Here is a 15,513-nt window from a genome sequence, read left to right as displayed (position 1 = left end):
CAGAAATTCAGACAATTAAGCGTCCAAACGGCGTCAGCACCGTGATATGAAACCGGTGGGGCGTTTTCGGTGTCAATTGTTTTGAACGGACGTAGACAAAATTTGGCATCTGTTATGATGTAAGGGGTTCGAAGATTTCATGCGGCAGTACACAACCGGTTAAGTCTATTTTAGTGTTTCATAAACGACGACTTTCAATCAGAGTGGAATGCTTGACAACTCAGGGTTTTCTTTTAAATCGAAGTGACTCAAATCCACTATTAGTTCAAATTCCAGGCTGACAGTTACCACGTCAATGTATTAATTTGATGGGCTGATGACCTGACCATTTGTCAAAGCAATTTAAATTCTATAAAATATTTGTTCTAGCGTTTGATATGAGCAAAAATCTAGGAACCAATGCGATCAATCAATATAATAGGTAGTAGCTAGCCAAGACACAAACCAACAAGCAAAGAAACGAATTCGCTAACGTGGTTCTGAAGATAACCATTTTCTTGATTCCACAAAAATGTGAGGGGGCCGGAAAACAGGCCTTACGTAAAGCTAGTTGTTATCACATTTAGCAAAGTCGGACAACAATCTACCACCGAAGTGTTCAAGGATGTAATCTTAAATATTTGGTGAACTCAAACCAACAAAAAACAAAGCTTCGCTAACAAATGAAAGCATTTTCCAAGTTGTTTAGTACCTATCAAACAGGTATCTTATTATTTAAAGTCCAAATGAGGTAACGTTACCAAATGAGTAGGTAATTTGAAAACATTCCGATTTAACGAAAATGTCACACATCCAATTGTTATAGAATGCCTTTGTTGTAATTCTGCAAAAAAAATCACGATGTATTTCTCTGTGCATCCGGCCACAAATGTTTTGACTCTTATGTGGTCAATGAACCTGACGAGTATTATACAGCCGATCCATAATAACTGTAGATTTGATGGTTTTCATCCTATTACTTTTGCAGAGTTGAAAGATATTTGTTTCTCTTTGAAGAGATCGGCTGGTATCGACAATGTCAACGCAAAAGTAATACAAGATTGCTTTCATGTAATTGGACACGACCTGCTGGACCTTGTCAACGAATCTTTACCAACAGGGCACGTGCCTGAAGTTTGGAAGGAATCTCTTGTGGTTTCTATCCCCAAAATTACTGGGACGGATAAAGCCGAAGAGTTCCGCCCCATTAATATACTGCACACATTAGAGAAAATTTTGGAGCTAATTGTTGAAGGCCAGCTAATGCATTATTTGAACAGTAATAATTTGCTAATCCCAGAACAATCAGGTTATCGAGAGGGACACTCTTGTGAGTCTGCATTGAACTTGGTGTTAGCAAAATGGAAAGAGAAAATCGAGGCTAAAGAAACTATTTTTGCGGTGTTTTTGGATCTAAAACGCGCTTTTGAAACAATTTCTAGACCCTTATTGTTGTAAACATTGAAGCGCTTTGGTATCGTAGGGACAGCATACAAATGGTTTGAAAGCTATTTGTGTGCTAGAACTCAGAAGACTCGTTTTTATGATTCTGATTCAGTTTCCATTGCTAATACACTGGGTGTACCGCAAGGAAGTGTTTTAGGGCCCATTTTGTTTATAATTTATTTTAATGACATGAAGCGAGTTTTACGGTTTTGCGATGTAAATTTATTTGCCGATGACACTGTTCTGTTCATTGCGGCTAAAAACCCAAATGATGTTGAAACACTTTTAAACCGAGATTTACATTATCTGGCGAATTGGTTAAATTTAAAAAAACTTAAACTAAACATTAGCAAAACAAAATATTTGATTATGATTACTCCAGACCAGACGTAAATATTGCAATTAATGGTGAGACGATTGATCGCGTGAATGAAGTAAAATATCTTGGAGTAATCATTGATGACAAGTTAACTTTTAAGTCTCACATTGACAACGTCATCAGAAAAATGGCTAAAAAATACGGTGTTCTGTGTCGTTTAAAAAATGAATTGACTGTTAGTAGTAAAATTTTGTTGTATAAGTCAATCATTTCACCACATATAGACTTTTGCTCATCCATCTTATTCCTTGCAAATAATACACAAATATTAAGATTACAGCGGTTACAAAATAAAGTAATGCGATTAATATTAAGATGTTATAGATACACTTCCTCAAGTTTCATGCTGGACGCGTTGCAATGGCTTTCTGTGAAGCAACGAGTATATTTTTTGACAATGGTGTTTCTTTATAAAATTTTTAATAATATGCTGCCTCGATATTTGTGTGATCGAATTGATAGAGGAAGTGATTTTCATAGGTACAACACTAGAAACGCGGAGGACGCTAGAACACCACACTTTTTATTTAGTAGATCACAGAACTCTCTGTTGTACAAAGGAATTAACTTTTTCAATTCGTTGCCCAGACAAGTGAAACGCGCAGCAACAATGGCGGAGTTCAAAAGGCTTTGTGTTTCACACATAAAATCTGTTTTGTAGACAGATTTCAACGAACTTTTTGTAAATTATGGAGAAGATTGTAATTTTTAAGTTTTTTTTTTTAAATTTATCTGGTACACTAAGTTATTATGTTCATCGTTGATAATGGATTTTTGTTTGAATATAGCTAATAATATTAAATAGTAGAGTTAAAAAAATGAGTTGACTACACATGTTTGAGCCACGCGCGCGTAGACTGACATAGACAATCTGGATACTGAGTACATCAGGGTTAAACCCCTGAAATTGAAACAAAAGGCATATCGGGTTGATAAGTTGCTTTTTGGCTTGTAATAGTATATATATCTTTACCAAGATTTTTAATATTTATCTGTTTTCACGATTTATAACAAAGGGTTGGGAGAAAAAACTGAAAAGGCTTGGGTTTGCCTGTGAACTGTAAAGCTCGTTATCGAGAACTATAGTATCATAGGATCTCTCTCGTAGTTCTGGATCGTTATCCAGAACCAATTCGGATTAGTTAAAGCTCCTAAATGTTAGGTTCGATTCCTAACTAAATCCAGATAATTTTCGGGTTGGAAATGTTTTGGATGAGCCTTGGATCAATGATGTTATTGGAAAATCGCTTTTTTTATTTTCAAATTATTGGTATTCTTTTGCAGGGTTACTATGTCTGTATTAATAACCAGTCCGTTATTTGTTTGCCTACTGGTTACATTGTATGTCTCTGAGTAATATATTTCATAGATAAATCGACCAGCTCAAACCGATGTAGGGGTATGAGGTGGGACCATCATCATCAACATACTGAATTAGTTCTTACTAATTTTCAATTTTTGCCCAGCTTTTGTACAAATTTGATCCACCATACCACCGTTTTTTTTTTTTTTTTCACAAACCATGCGAATATTTTCAACTCGTTGAAACTCGGACAATGAATCTTCCCCTAGTTTTATCGTTCGAAAGTAAAAATTTACATTAAAAGATAAAAGCTGCATCGCAGTCAGTCTGACATGATGATGTGCTAGGGCAAACCGCTCCTATACACACTCTTTCGCTTTGTATGTATACGAACGCAGTCTGCGATACCTTGCTGGTGCGTCAAATGCGGCGTCGCGCAAGCTGTACTAACAACATCCCCCAGCGTATGTATTGGTGAAGTTAGTACGACGACTGCTAAGTGTTTAGGAAAGCTTTCTACGGTAAGCAGGCCTCCTTCGCCACCCCACCCACAGAGGCACGCAAGCAAGCAGGCCAGCCAAACAAAGGCTCACTCTAGTTTTGTTTTGCTCGTTTCTTCGCGCGAACGTCTCTTGCCGTTGCGTTCCGATTGCAGATTACCTGCTCTCGATCGTTTAATCAAGGTTTATTATACTCTGTTCGACATTTAAAATTTTGATTCTTATTTTTCGTATAAGGTTGCTCGCTTAGTTTAGTGAAGCTGTACTAGGCGACGACGGTTCAAATGAATTACATTATCGCTGCTACAGTTCGCGATAACAACGACGACAACGGCGAAGTTCAAGATAACAAACAAGACTATCCTGCTTGGGCTGTTGCGATGTATAGTTAGTTTTTTTTATTCGAGTGTTAGCTGGTTGCATAGAAAAAAAAACGCAATGCCAACCTGTGCGGCACTGTGGAAACTAATACCAAAGACGACTGATTAGTCACTGACAGTGGTTTCGTCTCGTCTCGTTCCGTCGTCCGAGTATGCACAGGTTTTAATAGCAGTGCAGATTTCTGTGCGTGAAAGTGGAAACGCAACCTAGTAGCAGAGCTGTGCCAGTAGAGTTCCGTCTTTTAGTCAGCGTCAATTAGAGCGATTGGGAATCACCCCCAAGGTGGTACAGTGTGGGCGACAAGCAGCGAGGGTGATGCTAAAGCATTGGTTCAGGTGAGAAAGGAGTATATGAGATAGCACGACAAGCGGTTTGAGTTATACACTGAAACCGCACCTAAACGCAGTTGTGTGGAAATTTTCTAATTCTGTGCTAATTGGTTACACTGGATTTCACGTAACAGCCTGTTCTCAGAATGACAACGCTTCTAGGTGACGTTTCAGAAGGTTGATTAGAGAAAAAAAAAACAGTTCGTCCTTTATCACGGTGAAACGATTTCAACTGCAGTAAATGTACTAGAGCTTTATAAAGTGCTTTTAACCTGTTGATCCGTTGAATGCACGTGCTTTTAAACTTTTTCGTCTTAAGACATTAAAATTGCGCCTTGCTTTTCCATGCAGCTTAGTCATTTGACACGAGCTTTAACTCACACACACGTAACCCCTGCTTTAAAGTTTGTCTATCTTTTTTTGGCACTCGCTTAAATTATACCGGTGCTTTAAAAAGTAGCCATTAAAATCAAGGTTGTGGGAATCAAACCTCACTTTTTTAATGGATATTCTTGAAAAACATGCCAGAATGAACTTATTTTCGCAAAATTCACATAGGACTCGCAACTGTTTCATAGGACTATTATGCGAATAGCGGCAGTATTCTAGTGTTTAAAATCTTCGGAACGAAAAGTTAGGTCTCACTAGTAGAGATTATCGACGTAAGAACGCAAATAATATTAATTATCCCAATTTGCTTGAACTTAAAAAAACATTTCTCTTTTTCGACAGCCGCGTTTGATAATAAAAAATGGATAACACTTTATCCATCAAGGGAGGGGGTTACCGTGTACACAAAATCACGCTCACAAATGAACTCGGTATGAAAATTGTTTGCGTTTTCTTCGAAGCTCATACAATTTTTGGGCATTCTGAGCTGTTTATATTGTTTGTTATTCGATTCTTTTATAAATTGGCGAGTGGATCTCCAGTTGAAACAGTTCTTCAGTAGACCTTTTTCCTGTATGGACTTCCTCACTGTGACCAAAATCGTTAATCTATTGTGAGATATACCCGGGTGTCTGCTGTGTCCCGCACTCCTATTATTAGCCATACCGCTATTGAGAACTGGCAGGCTTATTATTATAATTTTATCCGTGCTTGTGTGTAATGTGATTTTACCCTTCCCTTCACACACTCATCGGCTCTACTATATACCGAGCCTCGTTTCTGCAGCCCAATATCGCCAATTATAATTCCCTGGAGAAGTTTTATCGTGCGTCCTTCTGGCCAGTTTTATTTTATAAGAGGGACTAATTTTTGGTAAGAAGAAGCAAATAGGACTAGAACAAGAAACCTCACTCTTGCATTATGTAGCGGATACGATTGTCGCTGCGTGTAAACGAAAGTCGAACTAATTTGTATACTGGTAATTTGATGATGACGGCAAAGTGGCATTTTTTTGAATATCTTTGTATGGCTGATTGCTGATTGATTTTACAGTGCATCGTTCGAACAGTTCGCTCCAATAGTTTGAACATGCACCAAAAAACTATTTTTTTGCTTTAATGACCAGGCAAAAAGATGATCTTGAATAGTTGAATCTATTAAAATCAAGTTGAGACAGGATCGCATACAAAAGATCTTCAATGTGGAAATTCAGTAGCAATTCACAATCAACGTCAATAAAACAAATTAAACTAAAACCTTTCAACCATTCAAACATTGTCTAACAAATTTTCTTGGATCGTACACCTTACGACTGTTAAAACTATTTTAACCTGTTAGTTGATTTACTTGAATATTTTCGTTGGACTTGGAAACCGAATTTCTCGATCAACGACAATATTTATTTTCGTACCGTTTGTTATACCTAACATTGCTAGAAATGCATATCAGACGCGCTGTAGCACTGTCTACGACATTAGGTACAATGTAAAAAAATGATTGTCGTTAGTCAAGATATTCAGTTTTCAACTTGGGCAACAATGAAATTCATTAAAAATATATCTACATAAAAACCGTTGCACGTATGCGGGTGGTACTGTACGTTTATCATGAAAAGACACCCTTGCTATACCAGTACCGGGGAGAACAAAGGATTCTCTCGATGAAAAAGCGGCGAGAGCTCATACAGTCCTTTTGTTGAATGAATGGAATATCAACGTAATGAAATTTTGAGTGTAAAATGCATTCTCTCCACCGCTAGATGTCGATACTTAAAATAAAGAGATTTTGTCTCGTTTTTGGTTCTTCAGTTGAACAGATGTGGTGGAGGGCAATGATGGTGATCGGCGATAAAATCGGCGATAAACATTCGAACTTTTTCAGCGTGTGAGTCAACTTCGTCTCTCAGTCGGTTCTAACATTTATCGTACGATATGCCAGTCCGAGTGAACCAACTCGGAGATTCGCTGAGTTAATTCATTCTCTCTCAAAGATGGAATTTCCAATAGCTCTACAAACCGATGATTCACTCTTCGCTGATAGAATCCAAGTGTCAAAACAAAAGGGAAGAATCGCAAGACGACAATTATCGGAAAAGAGAAGCGATTGCGATCGCTTGAACAATTACCTATCCCCCTTTCTTCTGAGTCGCAAGTGTTGACAGTAAAATAGGTTTTTCATCGTTTAACAAAATGTTGCTTGCTGTTGTCATTGTCAACTCAATGTTTTTTTGTTCGTCGGTTTTATTTGCATCGAAGGTTTGCTCGCTGATGTATGTTGGCCGATATCAAAGTTTTTCTTAAACAAGCAAAAAACCTGCACAAATTTTGGAAAAAAAATCCGCAAATCTAAATAGATTCGAAAAAAGCTTGCAAGCACAAAATAACAACAAATATTTGCCATTTGAAAAAACAAAGTCGGCAACGGACTCTGAAAATCTGCATTTCACAGACAATTCTGTAAATCTGGTATCTGGTATCTTTTAGTTGGTCTAACGCTTGCAGTTTTTTCCCTCTCTGAGTTTTTGGTTTGCGATACAATTTTACGATTATCGGGACACTCTCACCCACAAGGTGATTCAAACCAAAAATTTTCGTTCCACGGCTCGATCGGATCGGGAGACGATAATGAATTACCTATTGAAACCGATGAGAGAATCGAGAAAGCGTATGAACAAGCGACGATAAACTCGCGTACAGTTAAACAGGCTATAAAGTTCACGGAGTATTCTTTCGGCATGTTTATTCGTCACACAAGTTCTCTTCACGAGAGACGATACAAAACATCGCGTATTATGCGTGAACAGAATCCAATAGGATTCTCTCATGATAATTCTCTGATACGATTTTAACCATCCTTGGTGGAGGGGTGGCTGAGAATAAACTCGTGCTTCCTTTTTGACATCGAATGGACTGATTCTACTAAGATTCGAACTCACGACCATACACTTGACAAAGTGGATTTTGTAACCTTGCGACTATGCTGCTCATTGTTTAGTATAGCTATTAGAGTACAAACAAAACGAAATGTGGCAATACCGACAAAATGATTGAAAACAGCATGTTAAATTGGGTTGTTTAGCTATTCACGATGTCTGATTTTTATATATCATCTGCGAGAGTGTAATTTTCTGAGCAAAACGTGATTTTTAAAGCTTTTTATCATTATCTTTCGATTTTTAAATGAAGAATAAAAATTCGCTCTAAATCGCTACAATGACAGCTGGTATATGGAAGAACTGTCATTGTAACGATTTCGAGCAGTTTAAATCGTGATTAAAAAAGCGAAGGACAACGATAGAAATGTTTTTCAAATCACTTTTTACTTAGAAAATGCAGATCTTTCAGATGATATAAAAAACTGATATAGCTAAACAACCCAATTAACAAAAAGCTCATAATGCTTACTGAGGTGTCGTATACAAATTATGTAATGCTAAAAATCTAGATTTCAACCCCCCGCCCCTTTATTAACAATAAGGAATACTCGATATGACTTAACCCCCCCCCCCCCTTCCCCAAAGTACGTAAGGCTGAAAAACCTACCCGTTCCCTCTAAATTTTTTATTTTGACTAATCAGGTACGTAATTGTCTCAACCTCCCCCCCATTTAACAATAAGTAACACAGAATCAACCCTCCTCCGTCTCCCCTTTATACGTTATTAATATACGACTAATGCATCGATTTGATAGGTTGTCATTTATGCTTGGATCATGTTCATTCTCCCTTTTTTGTTTTTTTTTTCATTATTCGTATGATTAAGAAAGTTAAATCATCCATCAGTCGCAGTAAAAACGTGTTCATATGATTTTCATCGTTGAAAATTTTCTGACAATTTGTGATCTCAGAGCTCTTTTGTGTTAACTGTACAGTCAGGTTTTTTTACGCGGATTTTTGAATTAACGCGGTTTTTTTTTACGCGATACCGCGCTAATTCAAAAAAATTTTCACGAATTTCCGAATTAACGTGGGTTTGGAACCAGAAACCACTTAAAGTGTTTATCTAGTAAAAGCCTTAGTCCAAAAAATACTCTCCGCCCACCGGAAGATCCGGAATGACCGTCAAAAGGGACAATTAAATACTGTATTTAATACTGGTTCTAGAGTGTCTCGGGTTTTTCTCTTAAGCCCTTCTTGCTGGACTACTTTACGCGGATTTTTGAAAAAACGTGGTTTTTTACGCGGATTTTTGAATAAACGCGGTTTTTTACGCGGATTTTTGAATTAGTGCGGTTTTTTTACGCGGATTTTCGAATTAACGCGTTTTTTTACGCGGTTTTTTTTTTACGAGGTACGTATCCCCCGCGTAAAAAAAACCTGACTGTACTTTTTGTTAGTTCGGTTTATGCACTTCACAGTGGCATTATGCGATGAGTGATGGATGGGAAAAATATCACCCTGAATGTATCTTTTGTAATCTGTTCTGGGATTGATTTAAGTATTACATATTGGTAGCACTTGCTTGGTTTTTCAGTAAATTTTGTTGTCTAACTATGAGCGATGTGAAGTATTTCATTACAGGAAATATTTCGCACCTATTATGGTTAGGCAGCAATGAAATATTTCAAAATTTGAAATTAGAAAAGATTGGTTGTAATTTTCGTAAACTCGTATGATAGTCTCCTTCCTCCTCTGGGAGGGAGGGCTCCCATACAAATGAAACAATAAATATCTATATAACTCAAAAACAAATCAAGCAAATGGGACCAAATTTTGAAAGTGAGGATTTTATCCAAATACAAGTATTTCCGCAACCGGAATGATGCAGAGATGCCTAAAACTGACTGACCCGGGCATCATTTTGAATTCTAAGATGGTGACTTTCGGTTCCTGAAAATGGCCCAAAAGGGCCGAATATCACCCAGTATGCCTTTTTTTGGTCCCCGTGGTTCTGTGGTTAGCGATGTCTGTCGGCTAGCTCTCCCACACGGTTGTGATATCAGGTTCGATTCCCGATCGAGTCGAGGATCTTTTCGAGCTGGAAATTTTCTCGACTCAGCACTGGGGCACGGTGTATCGTTGTACTTATCCTACACATGCAAAATGTGCCAAAAACAATATCGATAACGAATTCTCTCAACTAATCTAGTTGATCGAGACCGCTATTAGCCCCAAGGCTAAGCGTGCGATATTTTTTTTTTTGTGCCTTTTGAAAATCCAAAATGACGACTTCTGGAAATCAGCCAAAAATGACCGAATATAGATGAGTTCCGTTTTTGGCACATTCTGATTTTGGTGACGCTATTTTTTTCTTGTTTTCCGATTTTCAATTGTCGACTCATCTAATCGTTTTCTGATTGGCGGCTCAAAATTAATCCTCATTGTTTTCTACAAGTGTAACACATTTTGGGCCAAGTCGTCTGAGGGGCTGGCAACATCCTTTCAGAATTTGATAAAAAATTGTGAGTCTGTAGGCCTTGACTAACATTTGAAAAGGTCTGAAGTTAACCCTGAGAAAAGTTTTCAATGGATGCCTTCTAATAAAATGGCTGAACTTCCATTAAAACCATTGAATAAAATCAATTTGGAATCGTACACTGAAAAAAATATTTTTAAACAAAAAGTGATTCAAAAAAGTCATCTTGGATTTTTTTTCTACACTACACCCTTAATTTATCTCGGCAAACTCTCCAACAGCTGATCAAGCTCGGTGAAGTTTCTCGACGAACATTCAGCAAATATATCGATACAGTCATACCTCGATATAAGGCAACTTTATTTTTATTTTCGTTACGTTATATCGAGTTACGTTATATCGAAGCAAAAAAAGAATTTTCATATATATGCAAGAGTGTTAATGGTTACTCAAAGATGCGCGAAAACCTGTTTTCCATAACCTATCAGTATTTTTAAACCTTTCTCATGCCCATTTAGAAATATTTCAACAAGCAAAAAAGAATTTTTTTAATTGATGCAAGACTGAATTGTTACTGAAGGATGCGTGAAAACCTATTTCCCATCACCTATTAGTATTTTTAAATCTTCTTTATGCCCATTTTGGACAATTTTCGTATCGGTTTCATTGGTTTCAAAACTTACTACGAACATTTTTTTGAAGCAATTTCTAGCCCAAAAACAGTTACTGTATCATTTATTGCCAATTTCAATACATTTTAAAAAGTTATCGTTATATCGAGGTAAAAGTTACGTTATATCGAGGTTGCCTTATTTCGAGGTATGACTGTATACCGTTTTGTTTGCCGAAGTTCTTGAAAATTCTGCTGAAAACTTGTAGAATATTCCGCTGAAACTGTTGAGTTCTCTGCGATAAAATATACGTGTGTAGTTTTTTAGATAGACAATTTACACTCTCAGGGAAAAAGGTTTTAAAAAAAAAAACGTATGCATTTTTTTGTGAATAACAGATTTTTCCCATGCAAAGTGGCGGCTACCGGGGAAAACCGGAAGAATCACGTAATATCAGGGATTTGATTTTTTGATCAGGGAAATTAGGGAATATCAGGGAATATAAAAAGTCATCAGGGCAAATTTCAGAGGCTTGGGATTTTTTTACGGAGTTAGTTCTGTGTTGGATTTACTTAGGTGAATTCGATATGGACGCTCACCGACGCGAAAACGAAAGTTTCAATCAATGCCAAATGAGTTGAAAATATGCAAAAAATAATCGATCATTTATTATTTGACTGAAACTATGCACTCGTACTTGGTTCAGCAGACTAAGTATTCGCTCCAGGTAGAAGAATTTTCCTGAGAACGTATCCATTTTAGCATAAGCTTCGTTGAAATAAAATTTAATTTGAAAAGTCATCGTAACACGTTTCTTTTCCCAGTTTTTGAACCACGTGTGCAATCATTACAAACATCAGTGACCCCTTAACTATCCCGATCATTTGATATCAACATTGTTCAAATCAGTTGTGTAGTTTCTGAGATAATGAAGTTTCGTGGTTTTCACATTTTGACACATTTACAGTCCGATTACAATCAAATTCAATAAGGTGTTATGAGGCAGCTAGACCTGTTATTTGACACTAATTTTGTGAAAATCGGTTCAGCCATATCTGAGAAAAGTGAGTGGATTTAGGTAGTCTTCGGAACGTGTTTCTTTTCATTACTGGATATCACATTTTTGAACATAACAGTAATAGTAATAGTCCGATTGCAAAAAAATCAATAGGGTCTTATGAGGCAGCTAGAACTTCCATTTGACACTGATTTTATGAAAATCGGTCCAGTCATCTCTGGGAAACATGAGTGAGATTAAAGAGTCTCTAGAACACGTTTCTTTCAATAACTTTTAAACCACTTATCCAATCTCAATAAAATTCAAAAGTTAAGGATTTTCAGGTAGCCCGTTCATTTGAAACCAATTTTGTTAAAATCGGTTGTGTTATTTCTGAGATAATGATGTTTCGTGATTTTCACGTTTTGGTGCATAACCTCTAAACTAAAAATCCGAATACAATGAAATTCAACAGGGTCTTATGGGGCTACTAGACCTTTCATTTGCAATTAATTTCATTAAAAACGGTCTAGCCATCTCTGAGAAAAACGAGTGAGATTGGGAGAGCGTTACACACACATTCAGAAAATGCTCAGCTCGTCGAACTGAGTCGAGTGATATACGACATCCGGCCCTTTGTTATCGTACTTAGGTCTTTTTTTCGTGGAGCCTGATGCGGGGACCGAAACCAATCGACTTGAAAGGCAACTTTTGTTGTCAGCAATCGTTGTGTCCGTTAGCGCGTTGTGTTTTAATGTGATTAAAACATATAGGTCCTTTAAAAAAAATAACGCTTGAGGTTACTTACCTCATTTTCATGGCGACCGATCCTGTGTCCTGTCCAGCCAGCCCTTACACTCGCTGCTCGGACATTCTCGTCAACAGCACATATTCAAAGCGCGCGAGATCTGCCTGGAAGTCGTCGACCTCTATCCGGGTCTCGGTTGAACGTTATCTTTACCGGTCGCTCACTTCATTTTCTTGTTTGAATTTACGTTCGAGGACCCTAAGCGCTCGACGATCGGCCTCCTTCCACGTCCATGATTTATGTCCGTAGAGCGCCCCAGGGAGGATCAGCTTTCTGTAGAGCGCAAATTTCCTGCGGATCTGTAGGCTATGCAATCCATAATAGGACTTATTTACTGTCTTAACCTGTCTCTCCACCAAGATAAACAAATTCATCAAGCACTTCAGAAGTATAGTGTGGAAAAGTTTGGTGTTCTCTAATCGCAAACAATAAGTTAAATGTGAGATTTCCGGTTACAGTAATTTAAGGAACTGCACATTACTAAGAACATACCACAGCAAATTCGTACAGTAACTTTGATCTTAAGATGCACGTAATTGCCGAGAAAATTGCCAACTTTGGTTTTTATTATCGTTCATGGGGTCGAGTACTTGTTGAAAAATTTTAGTCAAATTCCAAGACCCTTTCTTGTGCATTATAACGATATAAAAAAAGCCCTAGATGATTTTCTCTCGATGATTTTCATTATGTTGAGTTTTACTGTTTTCTCTCCATTCCTGTTCTATTCCGAAATGGAGTCAGACTTTTATGGATTCATTTCAAATGAACTTAAATCTAGACTTCTGGCAAGGCTTTTCAAGCTCTAGTCAGTCCGATGTCGATTACTGAATTAGTTTTATAGCCAATTTTAACATTGCTAATGGTGACTGGTTTGTCAGACCAACGCCGCAAAAATTATAAACATCTATAACATCCACGTGCATTAGTCAGCTGTGTATGCAAAGAGATCCACTCGAGTTGCAATCAAAAAAGAACATTCAGTTTGAAGCGCGATGGTCGTTTTCCTCCCCACCGTCCAACATCGATACGTCGATGACAGTTTATTAATTATTAATGAGCTCGGAGACGCACGCTTCTGTGGTTGCGGCAGTCTTTAGCATTGCAATCACACAACAAGCGTTCATTTGTCTAGTGCTAGGCGTGGTGTATCACTCATCACATCGATGTCTCCCGTCTCTCTTCTAGGAAATGCTTCCACGCCGCCTACTACTACCTGGACGATCCCCCGACCAGTCAGGGTGGCAATACGGCCGGCGTGATCGATTGGGAAGCACCGTGCGAGGTTGGTGGCGAGGTACGCAGCTCCATTCCAGTGTCGGAGTTCGCAAAGCATGTGGCGGCTCTGCACGTTGACGGAGATATCGGTTTCAGCAAGGAGTACGAAGCTATCCAGGGTGAGGCGCTGAACGATGAGTATCCCTCGGAGCATTCGCAGCATCCGGAAAACAAGGGCAAAAATCGCTACTTGAATGTGATTGCATGTAAGTTGATGGATTTACTTGTGATAGAAGTGGGGTTTTTCTAATCTTATTTTTTGTTCTCAACAGATGATCACAGCAGGGTTCACCTAAGACAGGCACCCGGGCAGAAGAAGCATCTTGACTACATCAATGCCAACTTTATCGACGGATATCAAAGGTCGCGAGCTTTTATCGGCACGCAGGGCCCTCTGCCGGGTACTTTTGACTGCTTCTGGCGAATGATCTGGGAGCAGCGGGTGGCCATCATCGTGATGATCACGAATCTGGTAGAACGGGGTCGCCGAAAGTGTGACATGTACTGGCCTAAGGACGGATCGGAAACATATGGCGTGATACAGGTGCGCTTGATTCGGGAGGACGTGATGGCCACTTACACGGTTCGCACGTTCCAGATTAAACACACCAAATTGAAGAAGAAGAAGGCTTCACAAATGGAGAAGCTGGTTTATCAGTACCATTACACAAACTGGCCGGATCATGGAACGCCGGACCATCCGCTTCCGGTGATTAATTTTGTCAAAAAATCCACTGCCGCAAATCCCTCGGACGCAGGCCCGATTGTGGTCCACTGTAGTGCTGGAGTGGGACGAACCGGAACGTACATCGTGTTGGATGCAATGCTGAAGCAGATCGAAACGAAAGGAATGCTGAACGTGTTTGGGTTCCTAAGGTTCATCCGCGCCCAGCGGAACTATCTAGTCCAAACGGAGGAGCAGTATATCTTCATCCACGACGCACTCGTGGAAGCCATCGATAGCGGGGAGACGACTGTAAAGATGGACGCCATTGGCGGCGTGGTTAACCACATTGAGTACATCGATAGTCAATACAAGGTATTGTCCGGGGAATTAATTTTACTTTTACTTGTAAAATGCAACTTTTGTCTTCACAGCTCATCACCAGCTATCAACCGAAGGAGATTAACCTAACATCGGCTCTAAAGCCGGTGAATGCCATCAAGAATCGAAGCTCGCTGGTTCCACTGGAGGGTAGCCGAGTTCATTTGACGCCGAAACCAGGCGTCGAGGGTAGCGATTACATCAACGCCACCTGGCTGCACGGTTTTCGCCGATTGCGGGACTTCATCGTGACCCAGCATCCGCTACTCGACACGTTCAAAGACTTCTGGCAGATGGTGTGGGACCACAACGCGCAAACCGTGGTGCTCCTGTCCTCTGCCGATAATATGGTATGTTATTCCGTTTTTTTTATCAACTTGTGTGTGAGTGTGATATTAAGATAATAGAAGTGATTTTGTTCTACTCCAGTCTTTCCTCCAGTTTTGGCCAAACGAATCGGAGCCACTCGAAAGTGACTACTACCGGATCCGGATGGTATCCGAGACATCCGAAAACAGTTACATCGTAAGGAACTTCGTGATCCAATCGATCCAGGATGATTACGAGTTAAACGTGCGGATGTTTGAGAACCCAATGTGGCCTGACATTGGCAATCCACGTTCGATTTTCGACTTTGCTGTGCGAGTGCATGAACGTTGCGCACAGTATCGGAATGGGCCGATTGTGATTGTCGATAGGTAAGCTCAGATCAGCTC

At 39.0% G+C, this 15,513-nt stretch overlaps 1 protein-coding gene across 5 annotated transcripts in view; it reads left to right on the top strand.

The window, feature by feature from the left end:
- LOC129718547 (tyrosine-protein phosphatase 99A-like) overlaps positions 1-15,513 on the top strand; it is a 295,684-nt gene that overhangs the window by 266,856 nt on the left and 13,315 nt on the right. For all 5 annotated transcript variants that reach the window (XM_055669421.1, XM_055669417.1, XM_055669420.1 and 2 more), the window contains exons 13-16: positions 13,663-13,958; positions 14,025-14,791; positions 14,851-15,147; positions 15,227-15,495. In XM_055669421.1, coding sequence (XP_055525396.1) covers positions 13,663-13,958; positions 14,025-14,791; positions 14,851-15,147; positions 15,227-15,495 — 1,629 coding nt within the window. The remainder of the gene's footprint in view (positions 1-13,662; positions 13,959-14,024; positions 14,792-14,850; positions 15,148-15,226; positions 15,496-15,513) is intronic.

The sequence above is a fragment of the Wyeomyia smithii genome, chromosome 1 (genome assembly GCF_029784165.1).
Source record: "Wyeomyia smithii strain HCP4-BCI-WySm-NY-G18 chromosome 1, ASM2978416v1, whole genome shotgun sequence".
In the NCBI taxonomy this organism is placed as follows: Eukaryota; Metazoa; Arthropoda; class Insecta; order Diptera; family Culicidae; genus Wyeomyia; species Wyeomyia smithii.
This window is presented reverse-complemented; position numbering and strand designations above follow the sequence as displayed.